This window comes from Ixodes scapularis, unplaced genomic scaffold, assembly GCF_016920785.2.
Source record: "Ixodes scapularis isolate PalLabHiFi unplaced genomic scaffold, ASM1692078v2 PGA_scaffold1__304_contigs__length_218370807, whole genome shotgun sequence".
In the NCBI taxonomy this organism is placed as follows: Eukaryota; Metazoa; Arthropoda; class Arachnida; order Ixodida; family Ixodidae; genus Ixodes; species Ixodes scapularis.
In genome coordinates this window covers 141,888,759-141,901,733 of record NW_024609846.1, presented here as the reverse complement: position 1 = coordinate 141,901,733, position 12,975 = coordinate 141,888,759, and the positions used below count along the sequence as shown (strand labels likewise).

Sequence of the window (12,975 nt, the reverse complement as noted above, 5' to 3'; positions counted from 1 at the left end):
ACCTGTATGTACGATGTTTAGTTATTTCTAGGTGTAACAACAATGTGCCAACTTGGACGAAATGTGTGAGGGAGGCGAAGAGGGTGAAGAGACAATGCTTGCCGCCAGGTGTTTTATGCGAAACTGTCGCTCGTCCAGGGCGAAGAATGAAAGGCTGCTGCCGCTGCTGTCTTTTCGGGCATATTGTGGTCGATGGTTGTGGGAATCGTGCAGCTGTAGAAATAAAATGCCGTTTGTGCCCGCATTAAACACGACCTAGTGGCTGCCTCCGTTCGACAACCTGGTTACCCGAAAAGCCTGAGGTAGGAGAACGCAACACCGCTCCTTACTCGCGTCCATCGTGCGCGCTTCCGCGGCGATCAGCGATGCCGATTCACGGCAGTATTGGTTAGGCCTAGGAATCTCCCCCTGCCATCGCGCTGCGAGAAATTATGTAAGAAGTTCGCCTCCGGCCCGAAAACTCTGCAGTTCGGCGGTAACCGTGGGGCTGGGACTTGCGGGAAATGCACTCTCGGGGTCGGCGCGTCGGCTTGTCATTGTTTGCGACACTTGCGGGGAGGGTGACTTTTTTTTTTCTTTAGTTCGGCTTGAGCGCTAAGTTTTTTTTCTCGGCAAAAATCGCTTTCGCTTGCACGGGCTTCGTCGTTTCTATGCGATTTCCAACGGGGCCTTGCAAAAGCCAGGGACACAAACTCTGGGATGTCTTTGTTCCGTTCTTTAAGGGCTGGAGTCTATAAACAAATTTTGCTTTCGGGTCGCGGGAGTGCGGCATGGAAATCCGGAGTTTGACGTTTTTTGCGCTGAGCTTGCTTGGTGTGCTGGGGAAGTCCCTGCATGGCTGGAGCTGATAATCACTGCTTGCTGCTGGCGAGATTAACGCCGGATGCACGCTGCTTGGAAAGCGGATTATCTCCCGAAAACGGGACGCTTTGTCCGGTTATGTTTATTTCTCTTCGCGGTGGTGTTTGCTTTTCTTGTTTCGGGTCGTGGTCAACAGCGTTTTGCGGCGACCACGAGTTCTATTGTTTCAAGAGTTCCGGCTCGCGTTAGTTGCTGTCTACTGTGTTTGCCCAATATTGTAAACTAAACGAAAAACTAACAAACAAATGAATTGGGAAAAAAAACTGTTATGTTTTATTGTTTTTTTAATTTCTCTAGTAGAAAGAATGAACAGAAGTCTACTTGTTTTTAAGGCCTAAAAAGGTCGCGTTAGTTATCTATTTTAAAGAAATGTTCACTTAGCACCACATGTTAATCGCCAAAAAGGACTAGTGGTGTTTAGTAAATAATTGTTTTGCAGCGATCTAAAGGCCATGTCTTTAGATTACTATAAAACTTGCCGCTTTCGGCAGAAACAATAGTGTATTTTATACACTTCTACTGAAATCGGCATACCCGCCTGTCATATCACCCTTTGTGAGGTAAACATGGAGGTAAAACCAAACTTTATAAAGTAGAGCTGGCAGTGTATGGCAAGAACATCATCTGTGCAATTTGGCCTGGATGGGTAAGGAAGCTGTTTTTACGAAGCTTTGGTAATAACTGTTTCGAGTCCCTATGGCAGGGTCTCAAACTCATTTCAGTGCGGGGGCCAGGTAGGCCACCCCAAAAGTTCGAGGGCCAACATGGAGTAAGGAAGCAAACATATTTTAGGAAAATGAAACAACGATGGCGTTTTAGGTTGCAGAGTAGCCGAGTCTTTCAGCATCACCCAGAGATTGGTTCCAGTGACATCTCTATCTTTGATTTATTCATACAGCTATGCTTTGCTTTTGTACCTAGTGTGATTACAAAATTAAAAAAAGAAAAAAAAAAAAACTATTTTACCAAGACGCTGGAGATTTTCTAATAGAACTAGAAACCAAGCATACAGTATTGCTGCTATGTTGCTCAACACAGGAATTATCCGAGTTTAGTGTCTAAAAAAAAAAAAAAAACCTTTTTCATATGGTAATTTTTGCTTTCTTGGCAATTTTTTCTATCAGAATTATGAAAATACTTGTGTTTTAATGGTATGTTAGACAAAACAATCCTCAATCTGAAAGAAAACAGGTTAGTGCCAGATGTATTCAAACGTCGTAAGAGTAGGGCTACATTTCTGAAGGCATTGAATGGACGACAAGAAGGCATTATTTGTGGCACATGCAGCGCTCCGGGCATAGGAATGGGACCTCGCAGCCACGAGATACTTGCGGGCCGCATCCCAGAGAGCCGCGGGCCCCGTGTTTGAGACCCCTGCTCTATGGTGTAAAGAATCCCCAGGGTTCATTGAGACACAAGTTTCAGTGCTAAGAAAACATTACAATCAATAAGAATCACATTCCTTGCATGGTTTCCGGCTTTGTTTTGGTGTAAATAAAGGTCCAAAGAATAAGCTGTTTGAATGAGAATTAAATTTTATAACTAATGCACTGAGCTGTTGCAATAACTGAGAGGTTTTCTTGTGTGCTTTTGTTTTCCGTGCCCAAGCTCCTTCAGTAAACACTCCCTTGTGGGTGTCATCAAATCAAATGTTTTCAACTAAAAAAAAAACGCTGTTGGAATTACAATTTTATTTATACCGAGGAATGCAGAATTTTTGATGCTATAATTCCGGAATTAAGTTCATGTTTTGCAATTGAAAAAAAAGAAAAGAAGGCACTTCTGTCTTGAAATTAAGATAAGGTCGTGGCAAGCTCTCGTGTCGACTGAACATGCTGGCTCAAATCGAGGTATAGTCACCCTCATCATATTTGTTTACTCATCAACAATTTACTAGCATTCATGGTAGCTTCAAGAGCTAACAGCTGTCTTACAACCTTTAAAGGTGTGCACAAACCAAATTTTAGCGCCGATTTATTTGCTCATATATGGCTTACGTTATGGCATCACCTCAAAAAATGGCAGTCTTTTGCTTGAAAACTTGAGCCAATTTTTTTATCAACTTGGAAAACAAGCTCCAAATGACACCTTGGGGATGTCTTTAAAGCTTTGTTGTTATTTCATGATGTCATGCTCTTTGGCAGAGAAGCGCTGCTCAAATAAGCAAATTGGGCTTCAAGGCTAGCGCAAGATTAACGGCAGAAGCCAAGGTTGGATCATCCGCCATAGTTAAAAGGTGTCTATACTAGCAGGTGACCCTGTACATAACCATGGGAAACAAAGGGGAAAAAGTATAGATAAAGTACAGTAAACTATTTAATTTTTTTTACTTAAACAATAGAGAAAAAAAAAAGAATGGATCACTCAAATATACTAGCGAACACCAACGTTTAGAGCTTAGAGTGAATGCAGTATATCATTCTAAATCGCAACATATTCCCGAAACCCGCATATTGGCAAATTCACGAAAAGTGTAGCCCAGAAAAATAAAATCGTTTGTAGATGGTGTGTGTTGATCTAGCCTTTGTTTACTTGATTCCAACCGTTGCGGCATTCCTAAGTTGGTTGATTCGGTTCGGTGTGCCGCCCTCTTTGGTGCTGCGGTTCCTTCGGTGTCACCAAGTCTTACTGCAATTTACCTCATTGCTGGAAACATTGTGCACCATTACGACTAAGGAGACAGGTTGCACGAGAGCGATAGTTGTAGTCGCTCTGCCATTGGCATCGTGATTGGTTTGGAGGCGGCGGCGTCTTCACCAACGTCCTAAACAAAAGTTTTTGTTTAGGCTGCATCTTGAATGTTTACAAGTTGGGGTTGGCAACACTGGTACATAGACTTGTATGTGTTACTGGAACTTTTACTCGTGATCCCTTGAAACCACAAGAGGACTGCTTGTGGCTCGTGGTGCATTTTGTGCCGTCGTTCAATCATCGGGTATTTCAACAGACGAGAATCTACTATATTGATATTACCAAGTGGCACAACTTGTAGCCAAGACAGCCTTTGGGGGCCGTCTTCCAAAATTTACTCTAGGGTAAGGGTTTTGTACGTGCCCGCATCCAGCATTTTATACCTGCGTTGTCACGTGACATGACCCATTGGAGTAAGTCGGATCCATTTGGGTGAGACTTGGATCAGAGTCTGGCTGTGCAGAGGTCCCTACATCACGAGTGCCACAAGTATCCCAGATGCCTTGCGCTTCTCCATGGCAGCACTTGTCAGAGTGGGGCGTTTAAAGCAAAATGATGTGGCACTGTTCCAGATACAAGCATGCTATCATTATTTATGGATATTGGTGATTATACTTTACTTATTTCTGTATCTGTTACAAATATTAAAAAAAAATTTTTGTATCAAGCTTTTTCCTTAGCTTGGGGAATAGTGCCAATTTACAAAGAATGAACACAACATTTTTATTTTATTTTAAGAACTAAGTGGCAGGCGGCATCATCATGACACATCAAAATGAAGCCAGCAACTGCTGGTTAGAAAAAGAATAAAAGTTACAACTGGAAAACTTTAGCAAATTTAATTGCTTAAACTAGAATTTATGTAAAAAAGTGGATACAAAGTGGAAACATTGGCGGCAATAATAAAGCATACAGTGGATTTAAGAGAATTGGCAGCAACCTCATGTAATAAATTATTTCAGGAGCAGTTGTTTAAAATTGTTTAGAACATGTTTTTTTGGAGTGAAACCATAGTTCATTAAATGCCATCACCCTCGTCTACAACATGCTCTACAGAGAGTGTCTGCACGTGGAATTAAGGCGTAGGGTAGGGTACATGCCTTACTGGGTGCACATAACAAATTGTCCAACTTGTGCTCAGGCAGAGCATCGCTTTACAGACCTATAGTTCATTGCAACCCAAGAACGAAGAGCGAGGGTAAGACGGGCCGGGGAGGAAGAAGCAGATGGAACGTTGGAGAAGAGAGGGGGAAACCTCCTCTCTTTAGCGTTCCGTCTGCTTCCTCCTCCCCGGCCTATCTTACCCTCGCCCTTCGTTCTTAGGTTGCAACGGACTATAGAGGTTCAATTCCTGGTGGGGGATGAGTGTATATTGGTTTAGAGGGAAGCTGAAGAGGTCCTCGACTTAAAAAAAACTAAACAAAGTTTTAATGTAGGCATTTTCAAAATGGTGTATGTTAAGTTGTTTCTCGATTTCATTAATGGGAGCGTCATAATCGCCAATTAAAATTTCGACATAGCTTCGTCCATCGCGGCACATTGAGTGCAGGAGAGCGTGAGAGCAGAGGGAAAACTAGCAAGAGTGACGTCATCGGCGGAGCCAGACAACCCTTGCTGTCCACTAAGCTGGCTTACGGATGCCTGTGAGAATTCGCTCGCCAAGCTTTGGACAGATAACGGGTGGCAGAGAGGCTCGTGGCATGTCCTGTGGCAACGCTGCCCACGTTTTCCAAAATCAATGCTGTTTACGTTTACTTTTGCCCGAGTTAAGTGCAATAACTGAAGTCACAGCACAAAATGCTATAGAAGTCTGCTCCTAACTCTGATTTCTTAAAAAGTGCTTCAGCTTCCCTTTCAGCTATCGTTTCTGCAAGTTGGAGTGCACTAACCGATGCTGTCAGTTTTTGGCTTGTCAAGCCAGCTTACATGGTGCTTGTGCCATTCAGATGAGTGGTTGCGTGAAGCGGTGAGACGCAAGTATTTTATGTCTCAAATCCTGGAGAACATATGCTTTGTGCTGAACCTTTGTTTCATGGTAGCACAATTGTAGTTCCCCTCTTCTGCAGTTTTCATGGGTTGCGTCACACATAAAATGTATGCCCCATCTCGGGGAAAGCCTGGAGAGCTAGAACGATGCTCAATGACAAGCAACTTCGATATTCTGGATTCGTGGGATGAAACATTGCAGTTGAAGCCAAGATCGGATGGTCCAGCGTCATGTACAGTTCTCTACTGCTTACATCCGAAAGCCAAGCAGAACATGCAATCAAATTCCACAGTTCATGCTGGCCTTGTGGTATGCTGAACAGCTGGTTTGGCAAGTGCTACTGCTGTGCACAGATTTGTTTCTGATAGCTCTTTACTTCGTAAGAAAACTCAAAACGACATTGAAACTAAAACCATAGATCAGCTTTCCATAGAATGGTGCAACACATTCCGTCGTGCCAAAATAAATTTTGGTGGTGCGTGGAAACCGTCGGTCATATGTGGTCGATAGCCTATGGTCACGGTAAGGAAAAAGTTAAGTTTGGCATATGCTTGAGCTTACTTTCTTTTGATGGTCATTCACGTCGAACACGCTGTGTGTTTGGTCAAATTGTGATCATAAATATAATTGCGTTCTGGATTACTTTGGGGTGCTTAACTGCACCAATGAAAACTGCTAAAGACTGACAGGTCCTGGGATTTAACTACCTCTTAAAAGCAATTATATTGCAGTTGTGCGCTGTACATGCAATCACTCTAAACAAATCTATATGTATGGGTTTCATGCTTTTTGAATTTAGTGGTAGAACTTGTGTCTTGCAAGCAAATGTACCTATGGCTCGTGTAAATGGGTATATGGAACGCAAATGAAGGAGAGAAGAGGCATGGTGGGGAGAGAGTGGTCACGTTTGTAACGAAGCTCAGCCCCTGCAGCTGCCCCTTAGTCTGGAGCAAACGGCATCTCGTCTGTTTATTTCTTGTTTGTCGGGGTGCATCTGGTAGTTGTCAGTCAACAAGAACATAATATCCTTCAAGGTGTTTCTTCTCCCCTTCTTCGAAGGCTAAGTCCTCGTTCGTAAAGAGCCTGTGGGTTTCCGAAAGCGGTAAAAAATGTAGCAAAAGGACGCTGGCCTTTTGTTTCCGAATGCAAGATCCTAACTCTACTGCTGCCTCTACACAAGGAACAGACAATCTTGTTTTCTCCAATCGGAGAAAGCCTTCTTGGCAGCAAGCCTTCTTGCATCATTGCACCCCTTGCGCAAGAAGCACTGAGGGTACGGCGAAGGATGTTTTCTTGGAGTTTTGTGTCCCTTTGGTGAAACTTGGGAAGTATCTGAGACTTACGCCGTTGCATTCTCCCCTTTTATCTCAGCTGGGCAGACGTGCAGCAGGGCCATGGACACTCCGGACCTGCTGTCTGCAGCCCTGGATGAGTCCGGCATTGGGGAGGAGGAGGTGGCCAACCACAACAACATGCAGGACAACCCCATGAACCCCTCCCGCTTTGTGAGCACACTCCGCCTCTCTCGCTGTCGTTGCTTGCCCTAACGGCGATGGCACTGATCCCCCAGCGTGGACGTTCGGTTCGTTTGTGTGCAATATGCAGGACCTGTACTATACTGCATTCACCTCTAAGCTGACAGTGCTGTATGCTTGTTGGACCCGTCGCACGTCTATCTTTTGGTAGATGACCAGTCATGCTCCCGCTAACCATGTACAGAAAGTGCTGTCAGGTGATGAAAGGCAGAAGGTTGATTGGTCCGGCGAATGTATAGCTCCCATTGCACTACCTGCATAGAGGTGAACGGAGTATAGCAAGAAACGTGTGCATACCTGACAAGTTTTACGATTTTATCGTAAAGTGTCTGCTTTTCACACCCCGTGTAAAAAAAAAAAAGTTTTTGTTTAGGCTGCATCTTGAATGTTTACAAGTTGGGGTTGGCCACACTGGTACATAGACGTGTATGTGTTACTGGAACTTTTACTCATGATCCCTTGAAACCATCTTTGGTACAAGGTGTCGGGAAAAAAAATACTTGCACGTGTTTAATCCCAGCTATTCAACCGACTTTCCATTTATGAAGATGGCGCGTACGGGCGAAAGGTACGGATTCGGTAGTCTGTGTCGCTGCGATGTCAACATTTCGCATGCTGGTCGCCGGGACATTCTGTGTCATCTGAATACAAAAAAGCACAAGGACTATGCAAAATTAGTTGAAGCCAACGAGAAGCTTGGAGGGTACTTTAGTCTATCAACAAATTACGACACTACCCGAGCAGAATGCCTTTTTACGGCATTTTCGATCGAACACAACGTGCCGTTCACAGCGGTTGTTGTGGAGTTGTTAAAGAGCAAGAACTTTGCTCTTTAGCGTCTTCGTTAAACCAGGCACAGACGAAAGAGTTTTCAGCAAAGTGAAGAAGGCACACACGCAGTTCCGCTCCTCTATGTCGAAAAAGACTCTTGAACAGTTGTTAGTTGTGAGATGCAGCCAGTCCGGAAAGTGCCATGAACAAGTGTTTGACAAGAACTTCCTAAGAAAAGCAAAAGCTGCAACTTCCTCAGTGTTGGCCCAACCTTCTACTTCTAAAGAACAAGACATTTTGTGCAATGTATGATGTGTTTGTGCCCTAGTTGAGGCATTTTTCTTACCTAAACCAAGTTTTTGAAGAATAAAACAGTTTTCGTATTTCTTCACACAATTGTAGTGTTTTTTAACAACCCCTGTAGTATTTTCAGCATTGTAGGGTTGGCAGGTCTGCATGTGTAAGTGTCGGGGGAAAATTTGCCAACTATGATGTTACTGTATTGCAGGCTCTCGGTGCCTCATGTATTCAGGGGATCCAAGTGCAACTTGTCAACATGTTTAGTAATTGTAGTAGTAGTGAGCGTGCAGTCAAGTAGTAGGGGAGGTTACAGGGGTCAAAGATAGGGTAAAAGTCAAAGACAAGGCCTAAGATGTTTTGTCCTGTCTTCGTCCTTTATGTCGCCTCCCTTTTATCCTTGTAACTTATCAGCACAGATGGTAATTGCAAGCTGCAAATACCATCTGAAGCAATCATTATTTGCGGCTTTTCTCTAAAATGGTTAGAACATCTTGGTGAAACGATAGAGAAATTGTAAAGCACAGTTGTTGTGTTATACACCCCTTTAGGCAGTTCATACAGTGTTTGTAAGGTTGGAAACCCCTGCATGACGGGTTTCACTTTGCCTACTCGAGGTTTCGATACCACTTTGCGTCCGCGAAGTGGTACCGGGCTGTTTTGCGGACCGTCGTCTATGCCGCAGGAGCGGCCTTCCCAGCACCCTCACGACGATTCCCTCTCTTCGTCTCTCCCTTTGCAGCAAATCCCGTCACACCTGATGAACTTCCTGCCGCCGCACATGATCCAGCAGATGGCGGCGCACATGGCCCAGCAGATGGCGACGCACATGGCCCAACAGAACTCGTTCCAGCCTCCCGGCTCGAGCAAGTTCCTCGGCGGGGGGGACAAGGGGCCTGGGGGGGGCGCCATGCCCTACTTCATGATGCCCCCCTTCGGGTACAAGGCGACCAATGGCTCCACCCCCTTCCCCATGTTCCGGCCCCCCTTCGACATGAAGTACGCCATGGGCCCCGGCGGGATGCCCCTGCCGGTGAGTGCGGGGGGGATTCTTAGAGGGACGCCGGACTCCCAAAAAACGTGATTACTTTAGTCGCCGACACGTTAAGGAACGCTGGGCGTGGCGCGCAATGTTCGCGTGATTCCTTCTTGGGCATTCTTGTTGGCTAAAGGTGCAGTCCCATCAGCTGCAGAACAATAACAAAATGCTCGGGACTCGACATATGCCCGGATAGGATGCCAGTTTCGCAGAATAAAATATCCCCAAAAACCGTAGATTTCATGGCGCAATATTTGCGCTACGAGATACATTTTGAGCTGGGAGTGATTCCAATACACGGTTCTATTTCAAAATTGACGTCTCGAAATAGAAGCATGTTTCGGGATTTCTCCTAACTCGAAACGGGCTTTGCAATGTAAATACAGCCACCCCTCTTTAAAAAAATGCTGAATCGAAATTTTGATTTTAGAAAACAATGCAGAAGCGCTAGGCGGTACGCTACAAACTTGAAAACATCACTCATAAAGCGTTATCTCCAACGGATGGTCATATTTGTGTATTTTTTTGCGAAAGAAGAGTGCGCTTCAACAAGGCCAAAAAGGCCCTTGGCGTCGCGATTCTCGTTTTCTCCTCTCCTCGCTTCGACTCCGCGAGGACGCGAAGAAAGCAAGGTTGTTTCCCTCCTCCTCAACTTTTGTGCAGGAAATGCGACGTTGCGATTCTCACGCGATCTTATCCTTATTTTACAAAAAGATGGCCATCTGTTCGAGATATCGCTTTATGAGTGGCGTTTTGGGGTTTGTGGCGCTCCGTTGAACGCTTCTGCTATCTTATTAATGCGAGCATTAATTGTCCCATGGAGCGAGCCGACGTCATCAGTTTGAAGCGCGCCAAACGGCACTTTAAATCCTTTCTCCAAGTGAAGCCAGCTCCCAGCTATGAAACCATCCGAAAAGCCTAGACAACGGCACCTAGTTTCCCCGATCCCAAAAGAGCGCAGTAAAGCTGATAGATTTCGCCTTCAATCCCATTGGCTAGCGTGCGTTGACGAGGCTCCCATTGGCCGCTGCACATGTCAGTTTCAACAATTGCCACCCCATGGCGCTGCGTGTCTGTGCCGCGAGCGTGCCTGTAACATGAAGCATCCAAGGTCAGCTGCGAGGAGAGGTGGGAGAGCGCTCGCACGGCCGACGCAAATACATCGCAAAGGAAACACGGGGGTGGAAGAGCAGGTGACATACTAGAGAACGAGTATTTCACACCCCGCTTAGCTGCGCTAACGTGAACAGTCACGTTGGCATACTTGATTCCTCGTTCTATTCACGACTGCACATAGCGTAACGGGTAGATATATGCATTCACTCTACGAACCCGTAACCTCGTGTGGTATCCAGTCGCTAGGTTAACCCTCGCCGTCGCATCCCTCCCGGTCCCCATACAGCCGCAGCAGACGGGCGAGGATGCCGAGGAAGAGGAAGAACTTGGACTGGCAGAGACCTACGCAGAGTACACGCCCTCCAAACGTGAGTTTCCCCGCCTGCTTCATGCACCCCAGCCACGTTTCCGGGTGTCAGAATGCCGCCGACGCCGTCCTCCTCGCCGCGCGTCGTCGACGAGGAAGTTTGAATTTTGGAGGAAACGAGTGGGTGGCATCAGAAAAGCTAGTCTCATCATGGTTTTTCATCTCCTGAGTTTTCACCCCCACTTGCCTTGTCTTTTTCTTCATTGTGGTTTTAAAAATGCTAATATTTTAACTAGAAAAGCTCTCCTAATAGTATACTTGGCAAGTCTAGGAAGAGTGGTCGAATCACCTGCCAAGATGCCGGAAAGGTTCAAGTAGAGATTAGCTGTAACAGACTTTAAAAAAATAGCCACCTCGACAGCTCCGAGGCAACGCTCCAGGCCCACGGCCCCTATTAGGTGGATTCGAAAGGTCCTCAGGTGGTCGAAGTTAGCTGACGGGTACTCTTCGTCGGTTCGGCATTTAAAATATCGGAATAGGTCTTTACCGAAGTTGCGCGCGAGTCGTCCGAAGCGTCCCAACGGGCCCCTTTATACCGTTCCGGATAGTCCCCGCCCCCCCACGCCACTTGGAGGCGAGGTTTGCCAGGGAGACTCGCGGGTGATGCCCGTGTGGTTCTTGCCTGCAGTCAAGATTGGGGAGCGTCACCCGGACGCCGTGGTGGAGACGAGCTCGCTGTCGAGCGTGGCGCCCCCCGCGGTGTGGTACAACCTGTCCATCCCGGAGGAGATCATCGACCGGGGCCTGCTGTCAGCCCTGCAGCTCGAGGCCATTGTGTATGCCTCCCAGCAACACGAGGTGGTACTCGCCGACGGCAGCCGGGCAGGCTTCCTCATCGGTGGGTGGCCGCCGCCCCACAGCGACCCCCGTCTGGGGCCGCCCGACGGGCTGCGCTCGAAGGCGTAGTCGCGGTCTCGCGACGAGAGAAAGTGATGGCGTCGTCTACGAGGCGGCGCTAAAACTGCGTTTCACAATACTTAATTCCACATTTCACTTTAAGTGTGACCGTCGCGGAAGCTGCGAGAGCAAGCTTAGGGCTTTCGGTGTCTCTACCTAGCACGCATGTTCGTGCGGCGCGAGCCTCGTTCGGGGTTACCCGCTGGGGCTCATAGCTTCGGCCTTGCCCGCACTTAAAGTGAAACGTTGTATAGAAAGAAGGCTTTGCGGTATTTCTAGATCAAATGTAGGTAGTTAAGTGCGAGATGAGCGTGTTGGTACCTTCCTCGTGTTAGTTTGTTGCGTCGTTACGTTACGTTAGTTTGTAGCGTCGTCAAAAGTTTTTCAACCCCCCCTCCCCCCAATAAAAAAAGATGTGCAGAAAAAAAAAAAAAAAAAAAAAGGAACTGTACGGAAATGCCAAGAGATTTTCGTGGGCTCCGCTTGATGGTGCCAGAGTGTTCTCTCGTCGTGTAAGAGTTCCCGACGGGTTCTAAGGCGCTCAATTGCGAGCCGTCGCGAGCGCATCAACCAGCCGTACAGATGTGCGTCGCTTTCCCTCGTAACTGCTCAACTCGCCGGCTTACCGAGGTCGTCCGTCGGCTAGCCCAGGAATGTTTCGAACCCGCGTATATATTTTCACAATGCTTTGCAAGTCATTTGCAAACCGGGCCCGAGAGTGTCGGCACTGGGGACGTCGGGGTCCCGCCCAGGTTTGGGTTCGTTCGGATTCAAACTTCTCAAACTTTCAACTCGAAGTTCTATCAAGGTTTTATGTAATTTAGATTGCTTAGCAGAGGCGTGTGAATTGAAAACAAGTGGGCACTGGCTAACGGAGGATGGGTGCAGCATTTTGGCAAAATAACTATATTACTAAAAGCCGGTATGTTTACTGTTGTATTGCGTAAATATTGGTAATTATTCCCAAGACTTTAAAACGGGCTATTTTTTATAGATAGGTTTTGTACCAGAGGTCGTAAAAATTGTGCATAAAACTTCAGAATTTTTTAAGGAAATCGAGCAACACGGTTTAAGGTGTTGAACCTCGTCAAATTTTGCCGAAAGTTAGAAGGTTTGCTGAACCAATCAAACCTGGAGGTTCGACAAATGTTTGTTCCTTGCCGGCACTCCCTTTTCAGACTGTCTTGCGGGCACCGCCTTTTTGTGGCCTAGCTCAGAGCGGGTGTAATTTGTGGTTGCGGCGGTTAGAAGATGCTGCTTCTTGAGCACTACATACTTTAACTTCCCTAAAGGCGACTAAAAAAGTATGGAGTTCCCAGCGAGGTGCGAATGCAACGTCATTTTGTTCACTGTCTCCTCGTTTGAAATGTTCACTGAGGGTCTTTGGCCTCTCTTTGGCCGAAACCACAAACGC

At 46.5% G+C, this 12,975-nt stretch overlaps 1 protein-coding gene across 1 annotated transcript in view; it reads left to right on the top strand.

The window, feature by feature from the left end:
- Positions 1-115: 115 nt before the first annotated feature.
- Positions 116-12,975, top strand: part of LOC8034723 (protein strawberry notch homolog 1) — a 56,015-nt gene continuing 43,155 nt past the window's right edge. The window contains exons 1-5 of the mRNA XM_029978077.3: positions 116-302; positions 6,911-7,044; positions 8,885-9,175; positions 10,584-10,665; positions 11,293-11,502. Of these exons, the coding sequence (XP_029833937.1) occupies positions 6,934-7,044; positions 8,885-9,175; positions 10,584-10,665; positions 11,293-11,502 (694 nt within the window). The 5' untranslated portion in view covers positions 116-302; positions 6,911-6,933. The remainder of the gene's footprint in view (positions 303-6,910; positions 7,045-8,884; positions 9,176-10,583; positions 10,666-11,292; positions 11,503-12,975) is intronic.